The sequence below is a fragment of the Colletotrichum navitas genome, assembly GCF_030913465.1.
Source record: "Colletotrichum navitas strain CBS 125086 chromosome Unknown LY79scaffold_87, whole genome shotgun sequence".
NCBI lineage: Eukaryota > Fungi > Ascomycota > Sordariomycetes > Glomerellales > Glomerellaceae > Colletotrichum > Colletotrichum navitas.
The window spans coordinates 96,061-120,837 of NW_026850633.1; the positions used below are offsets into that span (position 1 = coordinate 96,061).

Below are 24,777 nucleotides of genomic sequence, written 5' to 3' on the forward strand. Positions count from 1 at the left end.
CGACTCCGCACTGGGCTCACATTTCCGGCCATAAGCAGGACACAGATCCGTTCCGTCATCCCATGCGTATGGTGGAAAAGCCTACTCGGCCGTGGATCCTCCAAAAAGAAAAAAAAGAAAAAAAAAAGGCCTTGGCACACATGATGTTATGTAATAAATGATGGCAGCCTGTTGGGAACAAGCACGATTGAGCGGCACAGCTACGGATACCTACCTCTAGTGCTTAGAGACCCTCATCATCAACCCCTGTATGCCACCACCCCCCTACGCCTCGGCCAGCAAATCCCTTAAAGTGCGCGCGATGACCTTGGTCGCCCGCCTCAGGTCCTCGAGTCGGAGCCGCTCGTCGGCCCGCTTGGCGCAGGACTCCAGCACCGTCCGCGGGCCGGCGCCGTACACGACGCCGGGGACCCCAGCCTCGGCGTACAGCCGCACGTCGGTGTAGAGCGGGGTGCCCGTCGCCGGGACCAGCTCGCCGAAGACGTCCTGCCCGTGCGCCTGGATCGCCTCCACCAGCGGCCTGTTGCCGGGGACCGGTCGCATCGCGTTGGCGAGCAGCAGGCGGCGGACGTCGACGGAGATGCCGGGCGCTAGCGCCGCCGTGGCGATGGTCCGCCGGATCTCGGCCTCGACGGCGACCGGGTCCTCCTCGGGGATCATGCGGCGGTCGAGCTTGAACGCCACCGTGCCTGGCACGACGTTGGTGTTGGTGCCGCCCTCGATGCGGCCGACGTTGAGGTACGGGTGCGTGATGCCCGCCACCGCCGAGCTCACCCGGCGGTACCCCGCGTTTAGCGCGTACAGCGCGTTGAGGATCGCTACGGCGCCCTGCAGCGCGTCGACGCCGGTGTCCGGGATTGCCGCGTGGGCCTGGTTCCCGCGGACGGTGACCTCCATCTGCAGGCAGCCGTTGTGGGCCGTGACGACCTCGTACGAGAAGCCCGCGGCGATGACGAGGTCGGGCCTCGTCAGGCCCTTGCGCAGCAGCCATCCGGGGCCGAGCTCACCGCCAAACTCCTCGTCGTAGGTGAAGTGCAACTCGACGGCTCCGCGCAGTGGGGCTCCGAGGGCCTCGAGCGCGCGGACGGCGAAGGTGAAGGTCGCGAAGTCGCTCTTGCTGACGGCGGCGGCCCGGCCGTAGAGCACACCGTCCTCGACGACAGCGGCGTAGGGGTCGCGGGTCCAGCCCTCGCCCGGCGGCACCACGTCGCCGTGGGCGTTGAGGGCCACCGTGCGGCCGCCGCCATCGTCGCCGTACCGACGCCGCACGATGAGGTTTGTGATGGACTCCATGCCGTACGCGCGGACGTCCGCCTCGGGCACGGGGTGGCGCTCGGCGTCGAAGCCAAAGCCCTGCAGCAGCTCGGCGGTGCGCTCCGCGTGCGGCGCGTTGTTGCCGGAAGGCGTGTCGGTGGGCACTTGCACCAGCGCCTGGAGGAAGCCCACCTCCTCGTCCAAGTGCGCGTCGACCCAGGCATCGAGGCGCTGGTAGTCGGTGGGGGCGGCGGAGGTGGCCATGTTTGCTTTGCTCTCTAAATACAGACTGATTTCTTATGGGAGAGACAGAGATAGAGAGGGAGGAGGAAGGGAGACAGACAGACAGAGAGAGAGAGAGAGAGAGAGAGAGAGAGAGAGAGCATGTAAACTTTGAGGGCATCTCGGCTTGGACCGGGGCCCACCCCACACCGGCTTCCGGATCTGCGCCGATCTCGCAGCCAGTGCCCCTGAATATGACTCGGTCTCCGGCATCCTTGCTTGTGAGAAAGAAAACCGCTCGTTCAAAAGATTCTTGGGTCCTCCTGAGTTGTACCCGTGCCCCGTCAACGATCAGCCCGTTGGAATACAAAACAAGATGCCATCTGTTACCACGTTACGCCCGCACCTATGCCCATGGTTCATGGCTCACTGGCTACATCGCACACTGCGCCTGGATATACGGTCCCGGTTTCGAACGAGAGCAATTCCCCTTGGTATTTGTAACTTCAAATGCGCCCTAGGATGCAAATTTTTATTTCAGAAAACAAAACGCCGCGCCGAGAATGCCGCCCTGGTCCCCGATTCTATCCCCCCTCCACCGTGTCGAATGAGACGCGCGTAAAGTCATGACTTGTTTTTGTTGGTTCATTTCTGGATATCCCAATAGTGAAAAAGAAAATGTTCTCTAGCGTGGAGGATGCGCACTCCCACCAACCCAGCCGGGCTGCCCGGTTCCGAAATCTCATGCCTGCCCATGTTCTACTTTATAAAACCTGCTTTCCGTTTGGTCAAGTAATCCATCTTTCAAAAGTACTGCACTGATATAGGAAAAAAGGAATGAGATTGTGAGGTGGACAGCCCCGTCTTAAACGACGTGCTTGACGCCGTTGGTCTGCTTGGCGGCCGCGAGCTGCTCCTTGATGACCTGGTCGAGGCATCCGGCGCTGGCGGCGACGAGACCAAGGTAGGGTCTCTGTTCTGGTGTCAGTTCACGAGGCCTAGTACATAGGAACTGATGGGACATACGCTGGGGTTGAGGACCTTGGACTGGTACTCAGCGTGGAACTGGGTGCCGACGAAGTACGGGTGGTCCTTGATCTCAAAGATCTCCATACGCTCGCCAGTCTCGTCCTTGCCAACAAAGTGGAGGCCAGTCTCGGTGAGCTTGTCGATGAAGGCCGGGTTGGCCTCGTAGCGGTGGCGGTGTCTCTCTTCCACGGAATCAACCGCGCCGTACAGGGAGCGCAGCTTGGACCACTCGCTTCCGGGCTGGAACTCGGTCGGGCGGAGACCCAGGCGCATGGTGCCGCCGAGCTTGTCGCGGTTGATCTCGGGCATGTAGATGACGACCTTGTCCTCGGCCGAGGCGTCAAACTCCTCCGACGTGGCTTTGGGGAGGTTGAGGAAGTCACGGGCGTGCTGAATGATGGCGGTCTGGAAACCAAGGCAGACCTGTCGAGTGTTAGGTACGTGGCGGTGGAGGGAGGGGAGATGATGGGCAAGCTTACACCAAGGAAAGGGGTACCGTTCTCGCGGGCCCACTTGGAAACCTTCATCATACCCTCAGTGCCTCTATTGCCGAACCCTCCCGGAACAATGATACCGGAGGCGGTACAGACATCATGCCACGCCTTGTGGTACTGGGCCTGGTCCTGAGACTTGGCCTGGGGCTCAAGGTGCTCAGCATCCACCCAGCAGATGTTGAGCTTCTTGCGCAAGTGCATGGCCGAGTGCTCCAAGGCCTTGACGGTGGACAGGTAAGCATCCTGCGACTTGACGTACTTGCCGACGAGGGCAATGTTGATCTCGCCGTCGGTGGGGCGGCTGACAACAGACGCCCACGTCTTCCAGAGCGCCTCGCCCTCTGCGATGCGAGACTGGGGGATGTGCAGGGCGTCGAGGTTAACGGCCTTGCGCAGCCAGGGGATGAGGTTCTGCTCCTCCAAGAGAAGAGGAACCTGGTAGATGGTGGGCATATCGCGGACGACGAGGACTTGGGGCACATCGACCTGGCAGAGGAGGGCAATCTTCTTGACCGTGGCCTCCATGAGAGGCTGCTCGCAACGGCAAGCAATCTGGATGTGTCAGCAGGCGCTGGATCAGTGGATTTCGGGGCACCATACCATATCCGGGACGAGACCGTAACTGCGAACAGTCTTCACTGCATGCTGTGTGGGCTTCGTCTTCTGCTCGCCGTGGATGGTGGGGACGTAGGAGACGTGGATCTGGATGAAATTGCCGCTTCCTGCTCGGTGACGCACTGCTTTGGGGTCAGTAACGGCGTCGTCGAGGGGTAATTCAAGTCAACGTACGTTGAGTCAATGCCTCGACGTAGGGCATCTATCACAGGTTAGCGGATGCAAGATGAAAGGCGCTCAAAGTCAAGCCGGGTTCAAGATATACGCACGCTCTCGATATCACCAACTGTGCCTCTGTCCATCCATGTTAGCGCCTGCTCTCACCCGTTCCAAGCGCAAGAAAATCCATAATGAATAACCGCAATGAAGAGTAACACTGCGGACGGAGCCCCGAAAGAGATCGAGGACAGGGATAACATACCCAAGCTCGATGATGCAGACATCAGGCTCCTCGCCCGAATCGTCCGTAGGGATCTTGGCAACGCGCTCAATCCAGTCCTGGATGGCATCGGTAACGTGGGGGACGCTTTCAGTCCATCAGCAAAACACTCGATGACAGCGGTCTGTCAGTGGTTCGTAACATACACCTGTACCGTCTTTCCGAGGTAATCGCCGCGACGCTCCTTGTCGATGACGTGCCTGTACACCTTGCCGGTGGTGATGTTGTGCTCACCCGTCAGACGGATGGCGAGGTAGCGCTCGTAGTTGCCCAGGTCTGTGTGCGAGCCTCGGTGTCAGAGACTTGCGACTGATTGGATGTAAAAATGGCGACGACTGAGATCCCCGCCAACACGCACAAGGCCAGGGATATCTTTTTTTCTTTCTTTCTCAGAGTCTGCTGTCCGACGGAGGTTCACCTACCAAGATCGACCTCCATGCCATCTTGCAACTGTTGGTGGTCAGCATCTTCTGTTGAAGTCGTGGGCTTAGACAGCGTCCTGGCTCAATCGCCATCTCAGTTCATGGGCGATGAGAGAGGCAGAGAGAATAGGAGGCGAGAGAGGCACTTGCACCTCGTTTCCAGTACAGCATCAAAAAGTGCGGGCAGCAAGTTACGAACCACAAAGCATTCGCCGTGCTCGGCGGGGGCCATAAGACCAGCATCGACCTGCATTTTGTCGTCAGTCACAGGCACAATGTGAATACGAGGAGGGTCTTTTTCACTCACCGACAGGTACGGGTCGATCTTAATGCTAGTAACACGCAGTCCCAGGGTCTTGAGGAGCTATCCATAGGGGAAAGAAAGGAATTCGTCAGCATTGTCTGCATCGTCAAAGGGCTGCATGGGCTGTTTCGTCATCCGCCATCACCCCGCCAAATTCCGCAAGGCTCGGGTTTCGGTAGATAAGGAAATTTTAACAGGGGTTAGGATACACACCAGACCCGTGGACGAGGCGATGATGCCCTTGCCCACTCCCGAGATGACACCGCCTGAGACGAGAACGTAACGCATGATGGCTGGTCTGTTGCAGTAATAAATGAATAAAGAAACGTCGGAGAGGGGGAGGCTGCTGTCTGTCGGTGGCGTTCAACTCTTGCTTGATAGAGGGGAGGGGGAGGGAAGAAAGAGAGTCAAGACACAAAGGGCGGAACGCGACGCGGTCGGAAGTAAAGAAATTTTTGGTTATCGATAAACGCATGAATAGGCAGGCATAGGCAGCCGGTGGCACCTTCCCAGGGTGTGGCCCGTGGGCTCGGTCGTGTAAAGTGGATTTGAGCCACACCCTCAGATGCTTGCACCAGCCACATTTACTTACTCACCCATTATGCGTCTCACCGAGGTCACCGAAGGAGGCATATGGTTACATTGAGAGGTTATGGATCGCAACATCACCGTTCAAACTGACAGGCATGTGGTCTGTACAGAATTACAGACAGAGAAGGCTTCAGATAATTAATTTGTAACTTCTCATAGTCAGGCGTACACATAGTAACCTTTCCAAATTGTATTGAGATATAACGTTATCTATACAATGACAATCCAAATGTTCGATTATAAACTCCGCCAACTTATTTTTATTGACTCTTACCAGTACACCAACATTACAGCTGTTCCGAAGACTCTTGAGGAAAAACCATCTATTATTCAATGGGACGATGAGGAAGAGCTCACGTCGGATGACGAGTCGCTGTCGTCGCTAGCCTTGGCAGGTAGCTGTTGCCTCACGAGACTTCAGAGACCATAGGAGAAAGATGGCGTAAAGCAGCAGAAGCATAGCAACAAAAGCATAAGACACAATCATGAAATCGAACTCCATGGTGTCGTTAGCGGTAGTGTTTCCCATATCGGGTGTCTGTTTCGTCAAAAAAGTCAGCCTTCGCAGTCGTTTCCAGTATCACCCATGGCAGGCACAAGCAGCTCCTTTGACTAATATTGGTAGGGTCGAATCTGAAACTATTCGGACTATGATTGACATGGATAGCTTCGTAATTAGCGGAATTTCCTGCATAACAGCAGTCGATGTGTAGCTCGTAGCCAGTTGCTGATAGGCAGGTTAAGCCTCAAGTCCATGACCGCCCGTTGAGGGCGAAAAAACCAACAAGAAACGGCCATCCCCAGGCATGTGACGGTCATTCAAACACTGTAAATCAGGTATAGATCAAGGCGATTGGCAGGGGGAAGGTTTTTGGCGGACAACAAGACTCGTCTTGCTCCGCGGGGCTAACGATGAATTGAATGCCCGGCCCGAAGCTGGCTGGGAGAACCTCATCATAAGACGAAACGACTCCATGCTTTTGGCCCGAATACCCGCCTTCTCTTCGAGGTTTGCAATATTGCAGTGCGAGTATCGAGACGCCATGAAAACCCAAGTCCGGAACTGAGAGACGCCATCAAGGTCAGACCGCCCGGCTTGCCACTACGTTGCAAACCAACATTGCAATTGGAAGCCGGGGGGGATGAGCGAAACCAACAACAAACATCAGGCATGCAGGTTGACGGCGGCATGGAAGGTCTGTGCCCCACAGAAGTAGTGGAGACGACGTTTGCGCCAAGCACCTATGTTACATAAGCAGCCCACTGGCTGCTACATAAAGCAGCGAGACCACACAAGATAGATAGATAAATCAATGAACTACATACACACCACACCATACCATAACAGTTAGTAGCACAACTAGAAAAATCTAGGCCCACTAGAGTTTTTTAAACTCACTAATTAGAGGTAAATAGAGAAACTAGAATCTAGGCAAATAACCTACTATACCTTTTTTTTCTACCTTATTAACCTAACTTAATATAACTTAACGTTAACCTAATAACCTTTTTAACTACTACTTATTCTATTTTACTACTACTTATACCCCTATTAAACTCTATTACCTAACTAAACCCTTGCTATACCCCTATATTTATCTATATTAATTAATAACTTATAGTGTTAAATAGCTAAGTTTTTATGTTTTATAGAAACTATAAACCTATCTATTATTACTAAAGATAATAAGGCTATAGCTTAGTAGCTACTAGAGGTAATTCTAGAGAACCCTAATTAACTTACTTACTTTAACACTAACTACCTAGTTAAGTAGTTAAGTATAGCTAAAGCCTTCTTGCACTTCCTACAGCAGTAGTAATAAGCTTTAAGGACCTACCTTTAAAGTAATAATAACGCTAGTACCTCTCTAGCTCTTACTAAGCTAGCAGTAGAACTACTATTAACTAACTAACTATTTATAGTTACTATAGGCATTAGTAGACTTAACTTCTCTAGGTTACTAACGCCTTATACCTTAGAAGACTTAATTACTATAGATAGTAATATATATATAGGTCCTATTAACTTTAACAAGGGACACCTTAATAAAAGACATTAGAGAGCTATATTTACTTTATCTTAGTTATCTTTTATACTAAACAACACTTAATAGTATACCTTTAACGTTAAGTAACTTTAAACTACCTAAGCCTCCTCTTTATAAGTAGTAAAGAAGACACTAGAGTTATTTACTATAGTAGACTAACTACTTTTAGTAGTAGCAGTAGTTATTATACTAAATATAGCTATAGCTAATACTTATAAAGACATTAATAAAGATCTTATAAACTAAAGATAGTCTATTACTACTAATATAGTAGTACTAATTACTAATGCCTTTAGACAGTTACCTACTATATTACTAAGAGTAGCTATATTATCTTACTTAGCTTCTAACTACATTAGATTTTTAATCTAGAAGCTAAAGACCTTACCTAACTAGAATAGTTACTAATAGTAAGTTAACTATATATACTAATATATATACCTTTATAGATAGACTAAAGGACCTAGCTACTACTAGGATAAATAACTAAGTTTATAATATATAGACTATATACCTATAAGTATAGCTCTAGTTTAGTACACCTAGATTATTATAGACATAGACTAAGAGCTACTATATACTACTATAATAGACACTATTATACTAAGTTAATTAAACGCTTTTAACCTTATTATAGTAAAGCTATAAAATAATAAAAGATAGCCTTATATAGTATATATAATATCTAATAACACAAGGATATTCTATTATACACTTAGATAATAATATATAATACTAAGCTTATAGTATTATAATATACTTAGTTAACTAAGAGCTATCTATAAGTTATTTAATAGAGCTATTAAGACTATTATTCTACTACTAAACAAGATAACTATACTAGATAGCTTTCTATAGGAAGTTAAAGACTATAAATCTACTATAACTACGCTAGCTAATAAACATATAGTATATTAGAACTAGATAATTTTAGGCAAGACATAAGTAGCCTTTATAGGATATTTTTTATAGCTATTTATACTATCCTAGAATCTAAGACTAACTAACTAATATAATTAGTATACTACCTTTAGTAGCTATAATAGTAATTACTATAATAGTAATAGGTATAATAATTAAAAGTAACCTCTTAACTATAGTCTATAACTATTATAACTACTAATAGGATTCTAACTATAATAAAGTTAGTCTAATTAATTTACTAAGTTCTTTAACTTATACTAATTTAACAGAGGATAACTACAAGGGTAAAATTAAAATTAAAATTAAGGACATTATAATAATAGTTACTATAATAACTAATAGTAACCTAACTTAGCACCTTTAGTACTTAATAACTAAAGGCTAAAATAAAATAGACAATAGTAACTATTAGCATATAGGTAATACAGCCAGAGGCAGTAGGTCATATGACACACCGCCTACTGGCAGAATCCCCCACCTTTGCCTATACACAAAGGTGCTACTATACTTGTGCTCCTACTTCACCTTGTTAACAAGTCAACTATTAATAACTAATAATTTAACTACGTTTTCCTAACCTTTATAATATTATAAGATAAGGATCCCTATTAATTAACTAGTAAAAACTAACATTAATTAATAGTTAATTATTATTAACAACTAGTGATTAACAAGGCTTACTATTGCAGGAGTTTACTTAGCCTACTATAACCTAGTAGACTACTAACTAAGTTAAGTATTATTAAGGCCACTTTACCTTTACAAGAAATACTATAGTGTCTATTACGCTATTAAAACCCCTTTAATAAGTAAGAATCTCTTCTGTGCTAACTATAGTGCTATTAAGAAGAAACACTTAAGTAGTAATAATTACTACCTTATTTAACTTTTCCCTTTATCTTTATATTTACCCCTTTAGAAAACTATTCTTATCTACCTTATATATATAAAACTAACTTAGTATTATTTAGACTTATAAGTGTAAGTTATATTAAAAAGAAACTTACTACTTAATTACTATTATAAAAGTTATATAGTAATTACTACTAATTAACTTTAATAACTAACCTTATAATAAGTTAATCTAGTAGTACCTTATACCCTAAAGTACTTACCTCTATAGTAAGATATATTAACTATAAGAAGTATAGCTAAGAAATCCTTCTTAATAAACAAGACCTCCTTACTATTTACTTCTACTTTACTTATTATATAGCTAAATAGGCTAAATATACCTTTATAGGTTATAAGCTCTAAAAGGACTTTTAATATTACTTTAATAAATAAGACAAAGACCTCTTTAGTGCTACTAGTAAAACACTACTATTAATTTTTTATAACTTCCTTTTTAACTAAGGCATCTTTATACCTAAAGACTATTAATAGATTACCTTATACCTTATTATTATTATTAAAAATAATAAGTTTTATATATAGATAGATAAAAAAGTTAAGAAAGTATAGTATAAGTTAGTAATATTTAATAGGCTTATTAAAATATATAATAGCTTCTTAAATAATATTTAATAAGGTTATATTAGCCTAAAGTAGTATAAGTAAAAATAGTAATAGTAACCTATTGCCTATATAACTAAATAAAGCTTAGTACTATTTATAAACCTTAAGTAATAACTAGTAATAATATAGGCCTAACTTAATAAACAAGTATAAAAGTTATAGTAGTAAGAGTAGTAAACCTTAGTATTACTATAGTAGACTTAATTTATACAAGATTTACTATTTTCCTTATATAATATAATATAAGGACTATTTTAATAAGGTAATAGTCTATTATTTTTTCTTACTTATTATTAATTATAGTAGGAACCTTTTACTTACTTATATACTAATCCTATAGAACCCTAAGGCATAGGATAGCTACTACTAATTAAGAATAACACTATTAGTAATTATCCTTCTCTTTAGTAATTAAGTACCTTAACTAAGATTATTACTAATAAATCTAAGTATACTAGTAAAATATATAATATATTTAATATTAAGTTAAACTTATTCTATAATAACTATAGTAAAATTAGTATTAAGAGATACTAAATAGTATTAGTTTCTTATTAATACTTAAAGGTAAGGCTTTTATCTTTTATTTTACCTAAATTAGTAGTAAGAATATCTAAGACCTTACTACTATAGTTACCTAAATAAAAGCTTACTTTAAGAGCCCTAAAGCTATTTAAATATACTTTACTAAGTAGTAAAATACTACCTTTTACTATATTATATATAATAACCCTAAGAAAAGTAAGCTTAAAGTACTTAAGAAGCTTATTAATAAGCTTACCTTAATCTAGTAAGTACTACCTAATAGCTACTATAATAATAAAGTCCTTTAATCTTAGCTATTAAATACTTACTCTAGGGTTTATAAGTATAAATTATACCTATTTAATTTAATATCTATATTAGAAGAAGTCTATAACTAACTATAGTTATTAGTAAGTACTACTATAAAATATAATAATAAGGTTAGTTAGTACTAGGTAGACCTTAATAATTAATACTAGGTTAACTATATCTACTATAGCTAAGAGTATAACTAGTAATTTAGTAATAACTATAGTAATAGTAACTATTATAGTAATAATAATAGTAACTATAATACTAAGAAGTACTATATCTACTATAAGCTAGGTTATTAGTTAATAAAATATACTACTAATAAGTAATATAAGGTATATTAATAATTTAAAAATAATTACTAAGTAAAAGACTTTTTACTAACTATATATTAAACCTTTTTTACTAGCTATAAAGGTAATTACTTATAAGAAGAAGAAAGTAATAAAGATAATAATAAAGACCTTAGTTACTACCTCTAAGGTAACTACACTCTTAATAGTAGTAAAAATAAACTAGAAGGTAATACCTTTTATACCTTTACTATATTCTTTAGTAGTACTACCTTTAGTAGTAATAAGCTTACTACTAGCCTAGCTAACTAAGCTATCTATTACTAGTTAATAAAGGATAACCTTAATATAGTATTATTAGATCTAGTTACCTCTTTTATATTAGATTATTACTTATTAGGCACCTTTTAAGGTATTTTACCTAATATAGGTATAGTAACCTTCTTTACTACTAGTTACTTATAAGTAACTATATTATAGTAAATTTAACTATTAGTAATTATTAATATAGCTACTACTAGCTAAGTAAAGATCTAGTTTAGTAGTAGTAATACTATTTACTTAAAAGCACTATAATAGTTACTATACTATTTAGGCCTATTACCTTTTATATAATACCTATAAATATACCCTTTTTACTTTACCTAGTAGATATAGATTAACTATTTATTTACTTTAATAACCTTATAAATACCTTTAATAAGGTAATATTATAGTGCTAGTTATATAAAAATAAAGGCATCTATAGATACTTCTTAGCCTACCTAAATATAGCTTTACTAGTTACTACTTAACTAACGTAGAGTTATAATAACTTTACTAATAATTTAGGCACCTATTAGTCTACTGTCTTTATAAGGTTCTTTATAAGGCTAGCTATAAGGTTAAGGTTAAGGCTATTAAGTACTTAACTAAATACTACTATTACTACTAGCTTATAGAAGACACCTTTATAATTTAAATTTACCTTATATAATAACTATTCTTTTAACTATAAGGTTATTATTAACGTTATATACCTTAAAGGTAACTAACTAGTTCTTTATATTATTAATACTATAACTACCTTTAATATAGTATACTTTCTTTATAATATTTCTATAAAGACTATATAAAAGCACTTTATTACTACTAGATTAATATCTACTAAGGACCTCTAGACTAGATTATTACTAACGTAGGTAAAACTTTACTATAACTAATTTTTATATAAAGCCTATATAATAGGTATTAAAGTTAAGATTATCCTTATTAAGGTATACTATAGCGTTAAAAAGGTTAAATAATACTATACAGTGCTCTAATAGGCCTATAAAATTATATATAAAGAGTACTTAACTACTAACTAAGAATTTATCCTTTAGAGTATAGTTAAAGTAGTTAATAACACTATAGGCCTTAATAGCCTTATACTAACCCTCTTAGTATTTAGTGCTTACCTTATATAACTACTAACTTTACCTTTTACTTAATATTATTAATAAGTAACTACTATCTAAAAGGCTACTAATAACCTCTATAAAAGCTATATAATACACTAAGTTTATAAGGCACTTAAGGTATATAATAGCCTAGATACCTTACTATTAAAGACCTACTATTAAGCAGTAAAGTATAAGTATAGTATAAGAAAAGTAAATAGTTTAGCCTATACTGCTACTATTTATTAATAGTAAGGATTATACTATTAATATTAATAGCCTATATAACTTCTATTTTACCTTAGTTAAACCTTACTATACTAAGAAGAAAATAGTAAGCCTACTAATATAAATCCTTAACTAACTAACCTATAGATACTAACTACACTAGTAAACGTATAAAGGATACTATTATTATTACTATAAGAACAGAAAACCTATCTAAATAGTAGCCTCTCTTCTCTATAGTATACCTATAGGTAACTACACAAGACCCTAGTTAATATACTACTATAGAAAATAGATAAACCTTTTAGTGCTTTCCTTTTAGCTAAAGAAGAAGCTAACCTAGCACTTATATAGTAACTATATAACTAAGGTATTATTACTAACCTAGTAACCCTTTAAATAGTTAAGTAAAAGCAAAATCTAAGGCCTTATTAACTATAGTATATTTAAGATTATTATATATAACCTTCTGTTTACTAAGGCTATATCTTTAAATCTTACTTTATTAATAAAGTTAAAGAAAAATAATAAGCTATATAAAAATTATAACTTATAGTACAAGGTTATAGTAATAATAGTAAAGAAACCTTACTAGTTTAGTTACCTATAATTTAGAGAGCTAGCTAGTATATAATTCTTACGTTACCTTTTTCTTATAGCTAATAGTAAGGTAATATAGCTATAAGATATAACGTAGGCCTATATATAGTTAACTTTATAACTTAACTATACTATTTATATATAACTTCCCCTTTAGATCTATAATTACTACCCTTAAGGCACTATTATAAAGGTATAAAGCTATTATATAGCCTTACTAAAGTAAGTACCTATTAGTAGGTAATATATAACTACTACTACTATAAAAACTTAATATAGTTACTACTTTATATAACCTATACTTACTTTTTTATTTATAAAAAACCTTAACTTTATAATAATTAAGATATAGATAGATAATATAATTAGCCTAACTAGTGTTAATTTCTCTAACTATAAGGATAATAAGCTTACTAAAGTAAAGCTCCTTATAGAAGAGAAAATTTTACTTATAAAGAATAAACCTTTAGTATTTAATAAAGGAATTATCTTACTAATTTAGCTAAAAACACCTCTATTATACTTTACTAAAAGGGCTAAGATATAAAGTAAGACTTATTAACAAGAAATTACCTATAGCCTAATAAGACTATGTCTAGTAGTATACTTAAGGCGTATATATTACTTTTATTTACTAGCCTAAAGTATACTTTAACTTATCTACTATAGCCTAGTATAAGAAGCCTAATAGTAAAGCTATTTAGTAACTTAACTAAAGAATCTAGTAGTAATAAATACACTTAACTATAGCTTTACCTTTATTTCCTTTAACTTACCTAACGTAAAGCTCTTTATATTTATTAATAATCTTTTACTAATAATTATAACTTAACTTTATAGTTAGATTTATTATCTTTTTTACTAATAAAGAGGTTAATAATAAGTAAGTAAGTTTACTTTTATAGTAATATTCTTATTTCTTATTAACTAAATTTAAACAAGTAATATAAAGTGTTTTATATTAGAAGTCTATAGTATAGTTATAGGCGTTAATATAGTATATACTCTTTTATAACTATTATAATAGTAGTAAATAACTTAGTAACCTATTAATTTTACTATTACTACACTAACTTATACTTACTATATAAGTGCCTAGTAAAGTTAAGTACTACCTATAAGAAACACCTAATAATTAATATTATAGTACTATAATAATTATATAAGTAACATAAGCTCTTTAAAGTATAATAGATCTATAATAATAATAACCTTACTAATAGGTTTATAAAGTCCTCCCTAAACTAAGCACTTAAGAGTCTTATCTCTTATAATAAAGTAAAGATATAGATAAAGGGATAGGTTATATAAATATAATAGAAAATAATAAGAATAATAAGATATAGAATAATAGGCACTTAGAGAAAGAAATAGGTTATATAAACTATATAGATTAATAGTAGTTAAATCTATTTAACGTAGGTATATACCTCTAATAGCTATAGCTAAAAAGAAATACACCTAAACAAGATAGTATAAGCCTACCTCTGCTAAGTAAACAGATAAATAAATTTATAGTAGTATATAACTATAAAAAGTATAATACTTTTGCTATTCTTGTTTTTATTACGTTTTTAGGCTTTTTAGGAGGAATAAGAGCACTAGTAACTTTTACTACACAAGAAAGTTACTAGTGTTAGTATATAGGTAATATAGCTAAAGGCAGTAGGTTATATAATATACTGCCTACTAGTAGAATCCTTTACCTTTGCCTATACATAAAGGTACTACTACACTTATGCTCTTACTTTACCTTGTTAACAAGTTAACTATTAATAACTAATAATTTAACTACCTTTTCTTAACCTTTGTAATATTATAAGATAGGGATCCCTATTAATTAACTAGTAAAAACTAATAGTAACTACTAGCTAATACACCTAGACAACTATATATAATAGCTTACTATAGAGATAAAGCCTAAGCTAAAGAAAGTAGACTATAATATAAATTACCTTCTATTATTAATAAAGAGAATAAACCTAATACTATAGCCTATAAAGGTTATAATTAGGAAGTATATAATAAAGTAAATAATAACTAGGTTAAATTAAGTAACCTTTATACTTTTATTAATAATGCTAAAAGTAGTAATACTTAGTTTATAGCTATATTTACCCCCTATTAACTATATTTATTAATAAGATAAATATATTATAAGTGCTATAAAAGCTTTCCTAGTAATAACTAACTTTATAAGTATATATATTAATAGTATTTACCCTAATAAAATAAAGAAGACTTCTATGCCTTTTATAGTAACTTAAGCTCTATATTAGTATAACTAGTAACTTTAACTATACCTACTTTACCCCTAGTAATAGTTAAGTCTAATATAGATATATTTATATAGATTAGTATAGGCTTTAGATTCTACTTATAGTCTTACCTATATTACTAAATTACACTTAACCTATAATAATATACTATTTAACTAGACGTTTATACTAATATAGAATATTTAACCTTATTAGTTAATAAGAAATTTCTTTTTACTTACTACTTTATACTATAAATATATATACACTTAGTTTTTCTTAATATCTAAGGTATAGGTAATAATATATATACTACTTAAGACTATATAGTTATAGACCTCTACTTCTAAGGCTACTAGTAGACTAATAGCTAGCTAGTAATAGTAATATTTACTAGAAAAATAGCTATAGTAGATAGCCTAGTAGTAGATATACTTATTAGTATAGACTACTTAGGCCTTAAATAATTTAATATTTATAATAATAAAGGCTATACTATTATTACTTTATATAATATAAAGATATCTATAGTAGTATAGTGTAATAATATAAGGCACTAAGCTAAAGTTATAGTGTAATAGTAAGTAACTATACTACCTTACTTTATAACTAACATCTAAGTCTAGTATATAATCTAGAATATACACTAGGACTTACTCTTTAAACCTACTAATCTCCTAGTAGCTATATATATACTATTAGCTAACACTAGTCTATAGTATATTATAGTATTTAACTATATAAGTAAACTATAGATAATTTAATAACACTAACTTCTTAGTTACTTAGTCTTTATTAACCTATTAGTATAGGTATAGCTAGTTAATAGCTAGTAATATATAGACACTATAGAGCTTACTTTAAAGGAACTATTATAACTAGAAGCCTAACTTATCTAGGCTATACTAATTAATAACTAGAAACAGGTACTAACTATTACTTATACTACTAGTGTTAAGATCTATAACTACTAACCTAACGCTAATAGACTATTATAGCTATTAGACTACTACACTTATATTTTTTATAGTAATAGCTTTACTAATATTCTAGAAGATTAATAGATATAAGTATACTTTAAACCTAACTAGTATAAACTACTACCTTAATAATATAAAATTTACTTAGTTAGCCTTAAAAAAAAAGAAGTTATTAAGTATACTTTTAATAAGCTTAGTAATAAACTTTACTATACTAAATATTAAGTGCTAGCTATATACCTAGTTTTTATAGTCTAGAGATAGCTAATAGATGTATAGTATAAGAAGAAATCTTAATAAGTAGAGAAACTATAATAAATAACTACTATAGTAAAGAAAGATAACTAAAATAATAATAATAAAAAAAAAGGATAAATAGTTATTAATATTTAACTACTAAATATAGTTATTATTACTAACGTATACTTAATAAAGACATAGGAAGACATTATTAGTAAGTGTACTAATATAATATATATCTTTACCTTTAATATAATAGTGTTCTACTATTAATAGTAAGTACACCCTAGCTTATAATAGGCTTTTACTATTATTACCTATAAAGGATAATTTACTTTCTAATGTCTAGTTATAAGATTTAAAAACTATAACTTCTATATTTAATAATAAATAAATATTATACTTAAGGATACTATAGTAGACTTATACTATAATAATATAGTTATAGCTATAAAAGGTAGTATTAACTAATATATTACTAACCTTAAGGAAGTATTTAAGGCACTATTAAAGGCTAATATTATACTAAGGCCTAATAAGTCTAACGTTAAATTCCCTACTATAGTTATCCTTAGTAAATTAGTTAACTCCTTTAGACTTACTACACTAGATAATAAGCTAGAAGCTATTAAGGCTATTAAGTTCCTAAAGAATCTAAAGGTATTAGAATACTTCCTTAGTCTTAGTAGCTTATTATACTACTATATCCTATAATATACTACTATTACCTAACTACTAAAAGAATATAAAGTACTCTTAATCTATACTTATTAGAAGTAGAATAAAAACAGTAAGCCTACACCTAGTAAAATACCTAAAGGAGCCTATAATATATAGGTAAAATTAGTAAATATACTACTACTAATAGTAAAAGAGATTAATACCTTTAAATAGCTAAAGATAATAATAACTACTCCTATAATACTTACCTTTTTTAACACTAAATAATAACTTTTCTTTAAATTTAATATATTAGTAAATAGTATTAGTGTATAGGTCTTCTATATTAAAGACAGTGTCTTTACTAAATAGGACTAGAAGTAATACTTACTATATAACGCTATTTAACCTATTACCTTTCTATTATAAACCTTTAGTAATACTAAAAGATACTACTAGTTAATAAAGCTTAAAGTTATAGGCTATATTTAGATAATCTTAAAGTGTTATTACTAGATTTAAAGCACCTAAGTTTAACCTATAATTATCTTTACTAACTATAAAGCTATTATAAATATTTAGTTATAATAAGTTAATAATATTACTAACTTTATAGTATATACTATAGTAAACAAGAAGCTTATAAGGGTAATAAAGTATATTAGTTAATTTAAGCTAAGGATACTATATAAGCTAAGAAAAGACTACCTTGTCCTTAATACTCTTAGTAGACTATAAGCTAATAATAGAACTAACTTAACTACACTAGGTATACTTAATAAGTTACTAAATAATTAACTAATAAATATTACCTTATACTTAAAGACTACACTTTAACTACCTTAACTACTTATAGTAGTAAATATACTATTAGATAATAATAAACTAATAAGTAGTATAATATATATACACCTTAACTTTTAAGCTAAGATCTAATAAGGCTACTAAAGAGACCCTATATAGTAATATATTATTAATATATTATATTAAAATACTAAACTAGACTATACTAATAAAGTAGACCTACTATTTTACTTAGCTAAAAGGCTAATTTAGAAAAAACAAGATAGTAATATTAATAAGCTTTATATTCTCTAACTATACTTTATAGATATTTTCTTAGCTATTTACAACAGTAACTATCTTAGCTATAGTAAGCTCTTAGAATATCTATAGCTTTTCTATATATATAATAGTCTAAAAGCCTTATACTACTACCTATTATACTACCTTATATATTATATATACTAAACTTAATAATATAAGGCCTATAGTAATCTCTAGCCTATACTTTCTTCTTTATATTTATACTATATAATTTCTATTAACTTTATAATAGCCTTTCTAAGGTTCTTACTTAATAACTATAACTATATAATAATTATAGTTAATAAGCTATTAAAAGAAATAATATTTCTTTTAGGTAAGACTATACACTTAGTAATATAATAAAGAAACATCTTTACTAATACCTTAATAACTACTAACTAGGGATTCCTAAAAGTTATACTATTAAATAAAGACCTAAAGTTCCTATTATAGATATAGACATCTATTTAGAAGACTACTAGCACCTCCTTATTCTATATAATAGCCTATTACCTATAGACAGATAAATAAACTAAGTAAACTATTTAGACTATTAAGTTAGCCTTTTATTACTACCTATATAGTCTTAATAGCCTAAAGTATTAGATATATATTATCTTATAACTATAGTTTAAATTTAACTATACTAAGAATATATTAACTAGAATATTACTAAATAAAGTTAATAAAGGATTTATACTAAATAATATCCTACTACTATTAATAAATAGAACAGTAGCTAACTTTATTAAGCCTTTAACTACTTAACTAGTAGCTTATAATACACTAGCTATTATAGCTATAATAATAAAGTAGTATTATAACTAATAGTATATAATAAAGTTTTTTAACGTTAGTAACTAAGTCCTTCTCTAACTATATAAAGGCTATAATATACTATAAGCTATAATCCTTAGGCCTAAATATAGGTAATACTACACTAGACTATTTAAGATTATAAAATAAATTAGTTAATTAGTATATAGACTTTAGTTTCCTTTAACTTAGTAAATTTATAACGTTATCTTTATTAACTACCTTAAACCTATACTAGTAGACCTATATTATAGAACCCTATAGACTAACCTTTACTAACTAGTTATAAATTAACTACTTATCTTATATTAAATTATAGCTAAGTAACTAGGTAAAATAAGACCTTAATTTCTAATTACCTATAAACACTAAGGTTTACACTATAATAAATAGATAGTAGTATATAATATTAATAAACTTCTTAATATAACCTATATAAAGAAATAATAAGAATAGAATAACTAGACTAAGAAAAAAAAGAAGAAGTTACCTAGAAAACAGCTACTATTTTCTTCTTAGTTAATAACTTTAACTTCTTCTTCTTTACTAGTAACTTCTTTATAACTTATCCCCTCTTAACTATCTCTTTCTTTACTTCTTTATATACTAGGTAATAATATACTAAGTTACTAATAACTATTACCTAAACCTTCTTTACTATAAACTACCTTATAACTACTATAAGTTATTTATTTTACTAATAGTAAAAATAGAATTCTATATATAAGCACTTTTCCTATATACCTACCTAATTTATAGCTACCTTTGCCTCTATAAAAAATAGTCCTTTCTCTTCTTTTATAACTTCTACTATAACCTCTCTTTACCTATACTTTATTAACTTTATTTCTTTACCTATACTTTATTTACTTCTAAACTTTATTAAGTTTTCTTTTTTTACCTATATCTCCTATTATAACTATAATATATAGTAGTTAACTAACTTTAGACTATAAGTTAACCTTTTATAGATTAGTAATATAGAGATAGATATATTTCTTTAACAAGAAGAGCCCTTTATTAAGCTAATATCTACTAGTACTAATATATAGATAGTAACTACTTTAGGAAGTAGCTATTAATAGGCTACTAAGTAATAGGTAATAGACTTATAGCCTATAGACTATAAGGTATAATTAGTAACTACTAGAGAAAACAGTAACCTATACTTTAATAAGCTATATACTATAATTATTATTAATAGTAACTATAAAATACTAGATAAGACTAAAAAAATCCTAAAGTAGTTAGATAGACTAACTAATAACTAAATACTATATAGCTTTATAAGAAAAGACCTATTTAAAGACTATAAGGACAGTAACTACCTATATAGATACTTATTTAAGCTATAGTAATATCTACTTATCTTATAGTGTAAATAAATACTAGTACTATAAGCTAAAAGACATAGGTAATAGCCTAGTAAAAAAAGACTATTTATATAGAATACTACCTTATTTAATAACTAAGGTAATAATTAAAAGAGATATATTATCTTAAATAAAGTAGTTATAGACTTTAGTTTACCTTAGATATAAATACTTACCTACTTTAATAATAGTATTTAAGTTATTTACTTACTGTATATTTACTATAATAACTTACTTATAGGCTAAATATACCTTAGCCTAGTAGCTCTATATATATTAGACTACTGTCTAACTAATAATAATAATTAAATTAATATTAAGGCAGTATTATACTAATTAGTATATAGTTAGCTATAAAGCCTAGTATCTCTTAGAAATAATATATAGATTTTCTTACTAGTAACTACCTATAACTAAAATAAAATCTTTACCTTTATTAAAAGTATTAAAGATAATATTACTAAACTATTTAGGTATAAATATAAAGTAACTAATAATAGTTAATTAAAAACTAAGTATATAGTAGTAAAGGCTAGTAATTATAAAAAAGAAGAATACTTTATAGACAAAGACTTTAAGTACTCTAAGATTAGTCCTTAGAAATACCTATAGCTTACTATATATAATCTATTACCTAAGTAGACCTAAGTACTTAATTATACTTATACTATTTTTAATAATAACCTAAAGAATAAAATCTTTAATAAATATAATAAGTAAGCTATACTATAAGCGCTTATAGCTAGACCTAGTAAGGTGTAATAGTAAAAAGACTACTTAAGCACTAGTAAAGCTAGAGCTCTATAGAAGGCTACTAAGAATAGTAAACGCCTTAACTTTATAACTATAGCTATAGTAGTTATATAGTATAATCTAACTTTACCTAAAAGTTAAGATAACCTAATTATTACTAACTATATTAAACTACTTAAAGCACTATAAGAGGCTACTTATAACTATTAACTAACTATTAATAATTTATTAGTTATATTTAGCTAATATAAGAAACTAAGACTAAAGCTAAAGCTAACTATAAAGACACCTAAACTACCTTCTAAACTACCTATAGTTACTAAGGCTAAGCTTATAATAACTTTAATTAAAGTAGTCTATAACCTATGCCTACTTATAAAAGTAAATATTATAAAGATTAATACTATTATAACTACCTAGTAGTTACTAAAAGAAGACTAGAAGTTTATTAACTTTATATACTAGTATAATAATAATAGTTCCTTTCTTAATAAGCTATAAATCTAATAGCTTTACTAATGTCTAGCTATAGATAAATAGACTAATTTACACTAGTATATCTTATATTTTACTATAGCTAACTATAATAAATATATAACTATTATTACTAATATAATACAGGAGATAACTATAAGACTAATAAGTAAACTAAATACACTTATACTATAATACTACTTTAGTATAAGATATAACTAAAATAAATAAGTTAAAAGGTAATAGATTTATAGTTATATAAGAATAAGAATAAATATAACTAAATAAGAAAAGATAAATTTACTAAAACTATATATAGCTATATATATATATAGCTATAGAGACAAAAGGGAATTAACTTATTAATAGTAAGGGCACTATATTTTTAGAGGGGGCAGACTGTTATATAAGTAGCCCACTGGCTGCTACATAAAGCAGCAAGACCACACAAGATACATAGATAAAGGAATCAACTACATATACACCTCACCATACCATAACATCCTGCCTCAGTATTCAACGCTTTTTTCTGTCAGCACGTCAAACCATTTTCAGTAGCCGCGATACTGCTTACGATTAGCCCACACGTTAGCCATAGGCGAATTTACCCAGTGGTTACGGGATGCAGACAGAAAATCTCTTTCCTACCTACATCACCATGCAAGCAAGGGTGGGGATGTGCCGACATTCCCACCTTAGCTTGCCCCTTACGTCTATGACTAGGGGTTGCCGTGGAAAGAAGTGGATACCCAGTCGTTTGCCGACGGGGGTGAAAAAAAAAAAAAAAGGTGTGCTCCCTTACAGTCAATGTTCCCGGTCGGTATACTCCATCCTTGCCCAGCGCGCAAAGCCCATCTGCTACCCAAAACACAGAGGACCCCTATGTTAAACACTTAACGCGCGCGCCCTTCCCTCCCATCCTCTCTTTTCACCCACCCCCCTTCGCCGATGACCCTCCTTGTTTTCTGATTGTTTTCGGTCCAAAACTTTTTTTTGCCGTTACCAAAACCCATCAATTTCATCACTCAGTTGAATCCATACCTGGCCGCCAAGATGCCATACAATACTCGTCGCAAATCGTTGTCTCTGCCGTCCCTGGGCATTCACGTTCCCGGCAGCCATCCATCCCGCAGCCCTGCCGCTACCAGTTCCAATCGAAGCATTTCCGAGAACCTAGGAAATCGCATCACAGTCATATCCACAACAGTTTCGCATCCCAACAAGAGACAGAAACGTTCCCATGCAGATGAGGGGTCGCGGCAAAGATATGCATCACACAAACTTCCCGACGAACAGGTCATGTTGGACCACACGCCACCGCCATCCCCCTCGCCAGACAACGTCGAGATGCAGGATGCCACCAGCGACGTCGTATCCACAACACAAATAGACCTTGCCGGAATTCAAGACGAGATTGTCGAAGCCGTCATTGGGCAATTACAGATTACGTGTAATCGGCCTCATTTAGTTAGGGAGCTGGCCACCGTGCTATCGCAACAAGTTCCTATTGTGAAGAAGTAATACTACCACAACTCCCTCTTTCCTCCCACCGACCTGCTAACTTATTCCAGCTCCGCTAACCCTTGCGCTATCATCTCCTCTCGTCTCGCTGCATATCTGAAGCGCTCTTGCTGGAGCGCTCAGGCGCCATGCCCACTAGGCAAGGAGCTTGAGACAGCACACCCACGCCGGACCTACTTCTACCTGACGACCTGTCCAAGGCAGCCCTTGCCAGATTCGTCAACCTACGTCCACAGAGCTGTTATCTCACCATCTCTCTCGAGCATCGCGTCTGGATCGGAGGATGGGGACGATATCGACACTCGACGCAGGGAGTTGAGCCCATCCCCGGAAGTTGATCTGTCTTCTCCCGAGTTCGACGACGCAGACGACGACTTCGCAAGGCCAATTACACCTGTTGGGTCACTCCCCAACAAGGTTCGGTACTCTAGGAGTCACCGTAGTGCCTCGCCTCCCTTGGAGAAGGATGAGCGTGAGTTCACTCACACAGCCGATGTTCTTCAAAAGCGCAAGTTGGCCCGTGAGCTCTCATCAGCAGGCAACGTGGAGCAGTGCACCAATGCCTATGAATCGGTACGGGACGACGGCATTTTTGACGAAAAACACGGCGCAACAGCCAGTAACGGATCTGTTTCTATACATCAGTTCATCACCAGCCCAGCTATTAAGGCAACAGTACCTTCAAGCACCAGAAAGGAAACCGACGGCGACAGTTGGTTCAAATTGGGGAACCTACTAGAGTGGGACCATAGTCCTGAGAACATTGAACTCGACGAGCTTGACTGTTTGCTGGACTCTTGTTAATGGCTGTGATGTTCAACGTGAAGCTGAGAATTGTTTCATGTCTCACCGTGTTAATCAGGTGTCCGCAGAGGATGTCAAGGGCCATCTCCGAGTTATGATTAAAGAAGCTGCAGGGTCCGCCGCTCTGGCACAGGTATAATGCCTGCATACTGAGAGCTCTCAGCAAATATTGTCTTATTTCTTCATCGACTGGAGGCTAATACCGAATTTTGCGAGTGGATGATTAAAGAAATGAGAAAGCGAAGCCTGGGGGCATGTGATCATTAATTGGAGTACCGAGCTGATTTGGGTACGGGACAGGAACAATGGACGAGCGATTGTTTTGTATCAGCACTTGTAAAACAGGTTTATCTGATGGGCGTCTACAGGAACATCAATATCTAATGTTCATGGACCGGGGAAAAGCAAAATATGATTTTAGGGTATGATTGAAATGAAATAAACAAACCTCTCCTGTCCTTAAGACTTCAATAGATGCTCCCGGCAACTAGAGTGTTTGCAAACTTCCGTCCATATGGTGAGTGAAGAAGAGCAGAATCCAAATCGGTTCGCTCTGCGACGCAAATGTTG

The 24,777-nt window shown here is 34.9% G+C and overlaps 3 protein-coding genes across 3 annotated transcripts; 1 reads left to right on the forward strand and 2 right to left on the reverse strand.

Annotated features, from left to right (window-relative positions):
- Positions 1–208: 208 nt before the first annotated feature.
- On the reverse strand, positions 209–1,678 carry LY79DRAFT_568003 (peptidase family M20/M25/M40). The gene has a single exon (XM_060558939.1). The coding sequence runs from the start codon at positions 1,516–1,518 to the stop codon at positions 265–267; it is 1,254 nt and encodes a 417-aa protein (XP_060409310.1). The 5' UTR covers positions 1,519–1,678; the 3' UTR covers positions 209–264.
- A 663-nt stretch (positions 1,679–2,341) lies between these two features.
- LY79DRAFT_525262 (CTP synthase) lies at positions 2,342–5,067 on the reverse strand (the record flags this gene model as incomplete). Its single annotated transcript, XM_060555706.1, has 12 exons — positions 2,342–2,449; positions 2,503–2,928; positions 2,985–3,551; positions 3,600–3,736; positions 3,789–3,816; positions 3,884–3,908; positions 4,036–4,140; positions 4,200–4,329; positions 4,476–4,503; positions 4,675–4,722; positions 4,783–4,839; positions 4,993–5,067. The coding sequence occupies 12 exons, from the start codon at positions 5,065–5,067 to the stop codon at positions 2,342–2,344; spliced, it is 1,734 nt and encodes a 577-aa protein (XP_060409311.1).
- Positions 5,068–22,935: 17,868 nt separating this feature from the next.
- Positions 22,936–24,207, forward strand: LY79DRAFT_525308 (uncharacterized protein; the record flags this gene model as incomplete). The annotated part of the gene is made up of 2 exons (XM_060555708.1): positions 22,936–23,399; positions 23,454–24,207. The coding sequence occupies 2 exons, from the start codon at positions 22,936–22,938 to the stop codon at positions 24,205–24,207; spliced, it is 1,218 nt and encodes a 405-aa protein (XP_060409312.1).
- Positions 24,208–24,777: the final 570 nt, after the last annotated feature.

Coding starts and splice junctions, on each gene's coding strand:
- LY79DRAFT_568003 (XM_060558939.1), bottom strand. CDS start 1,518: ATGGCCACCTCCGCCGCCCCCACCGACTACCAGCGCCTCGATGCCTGG.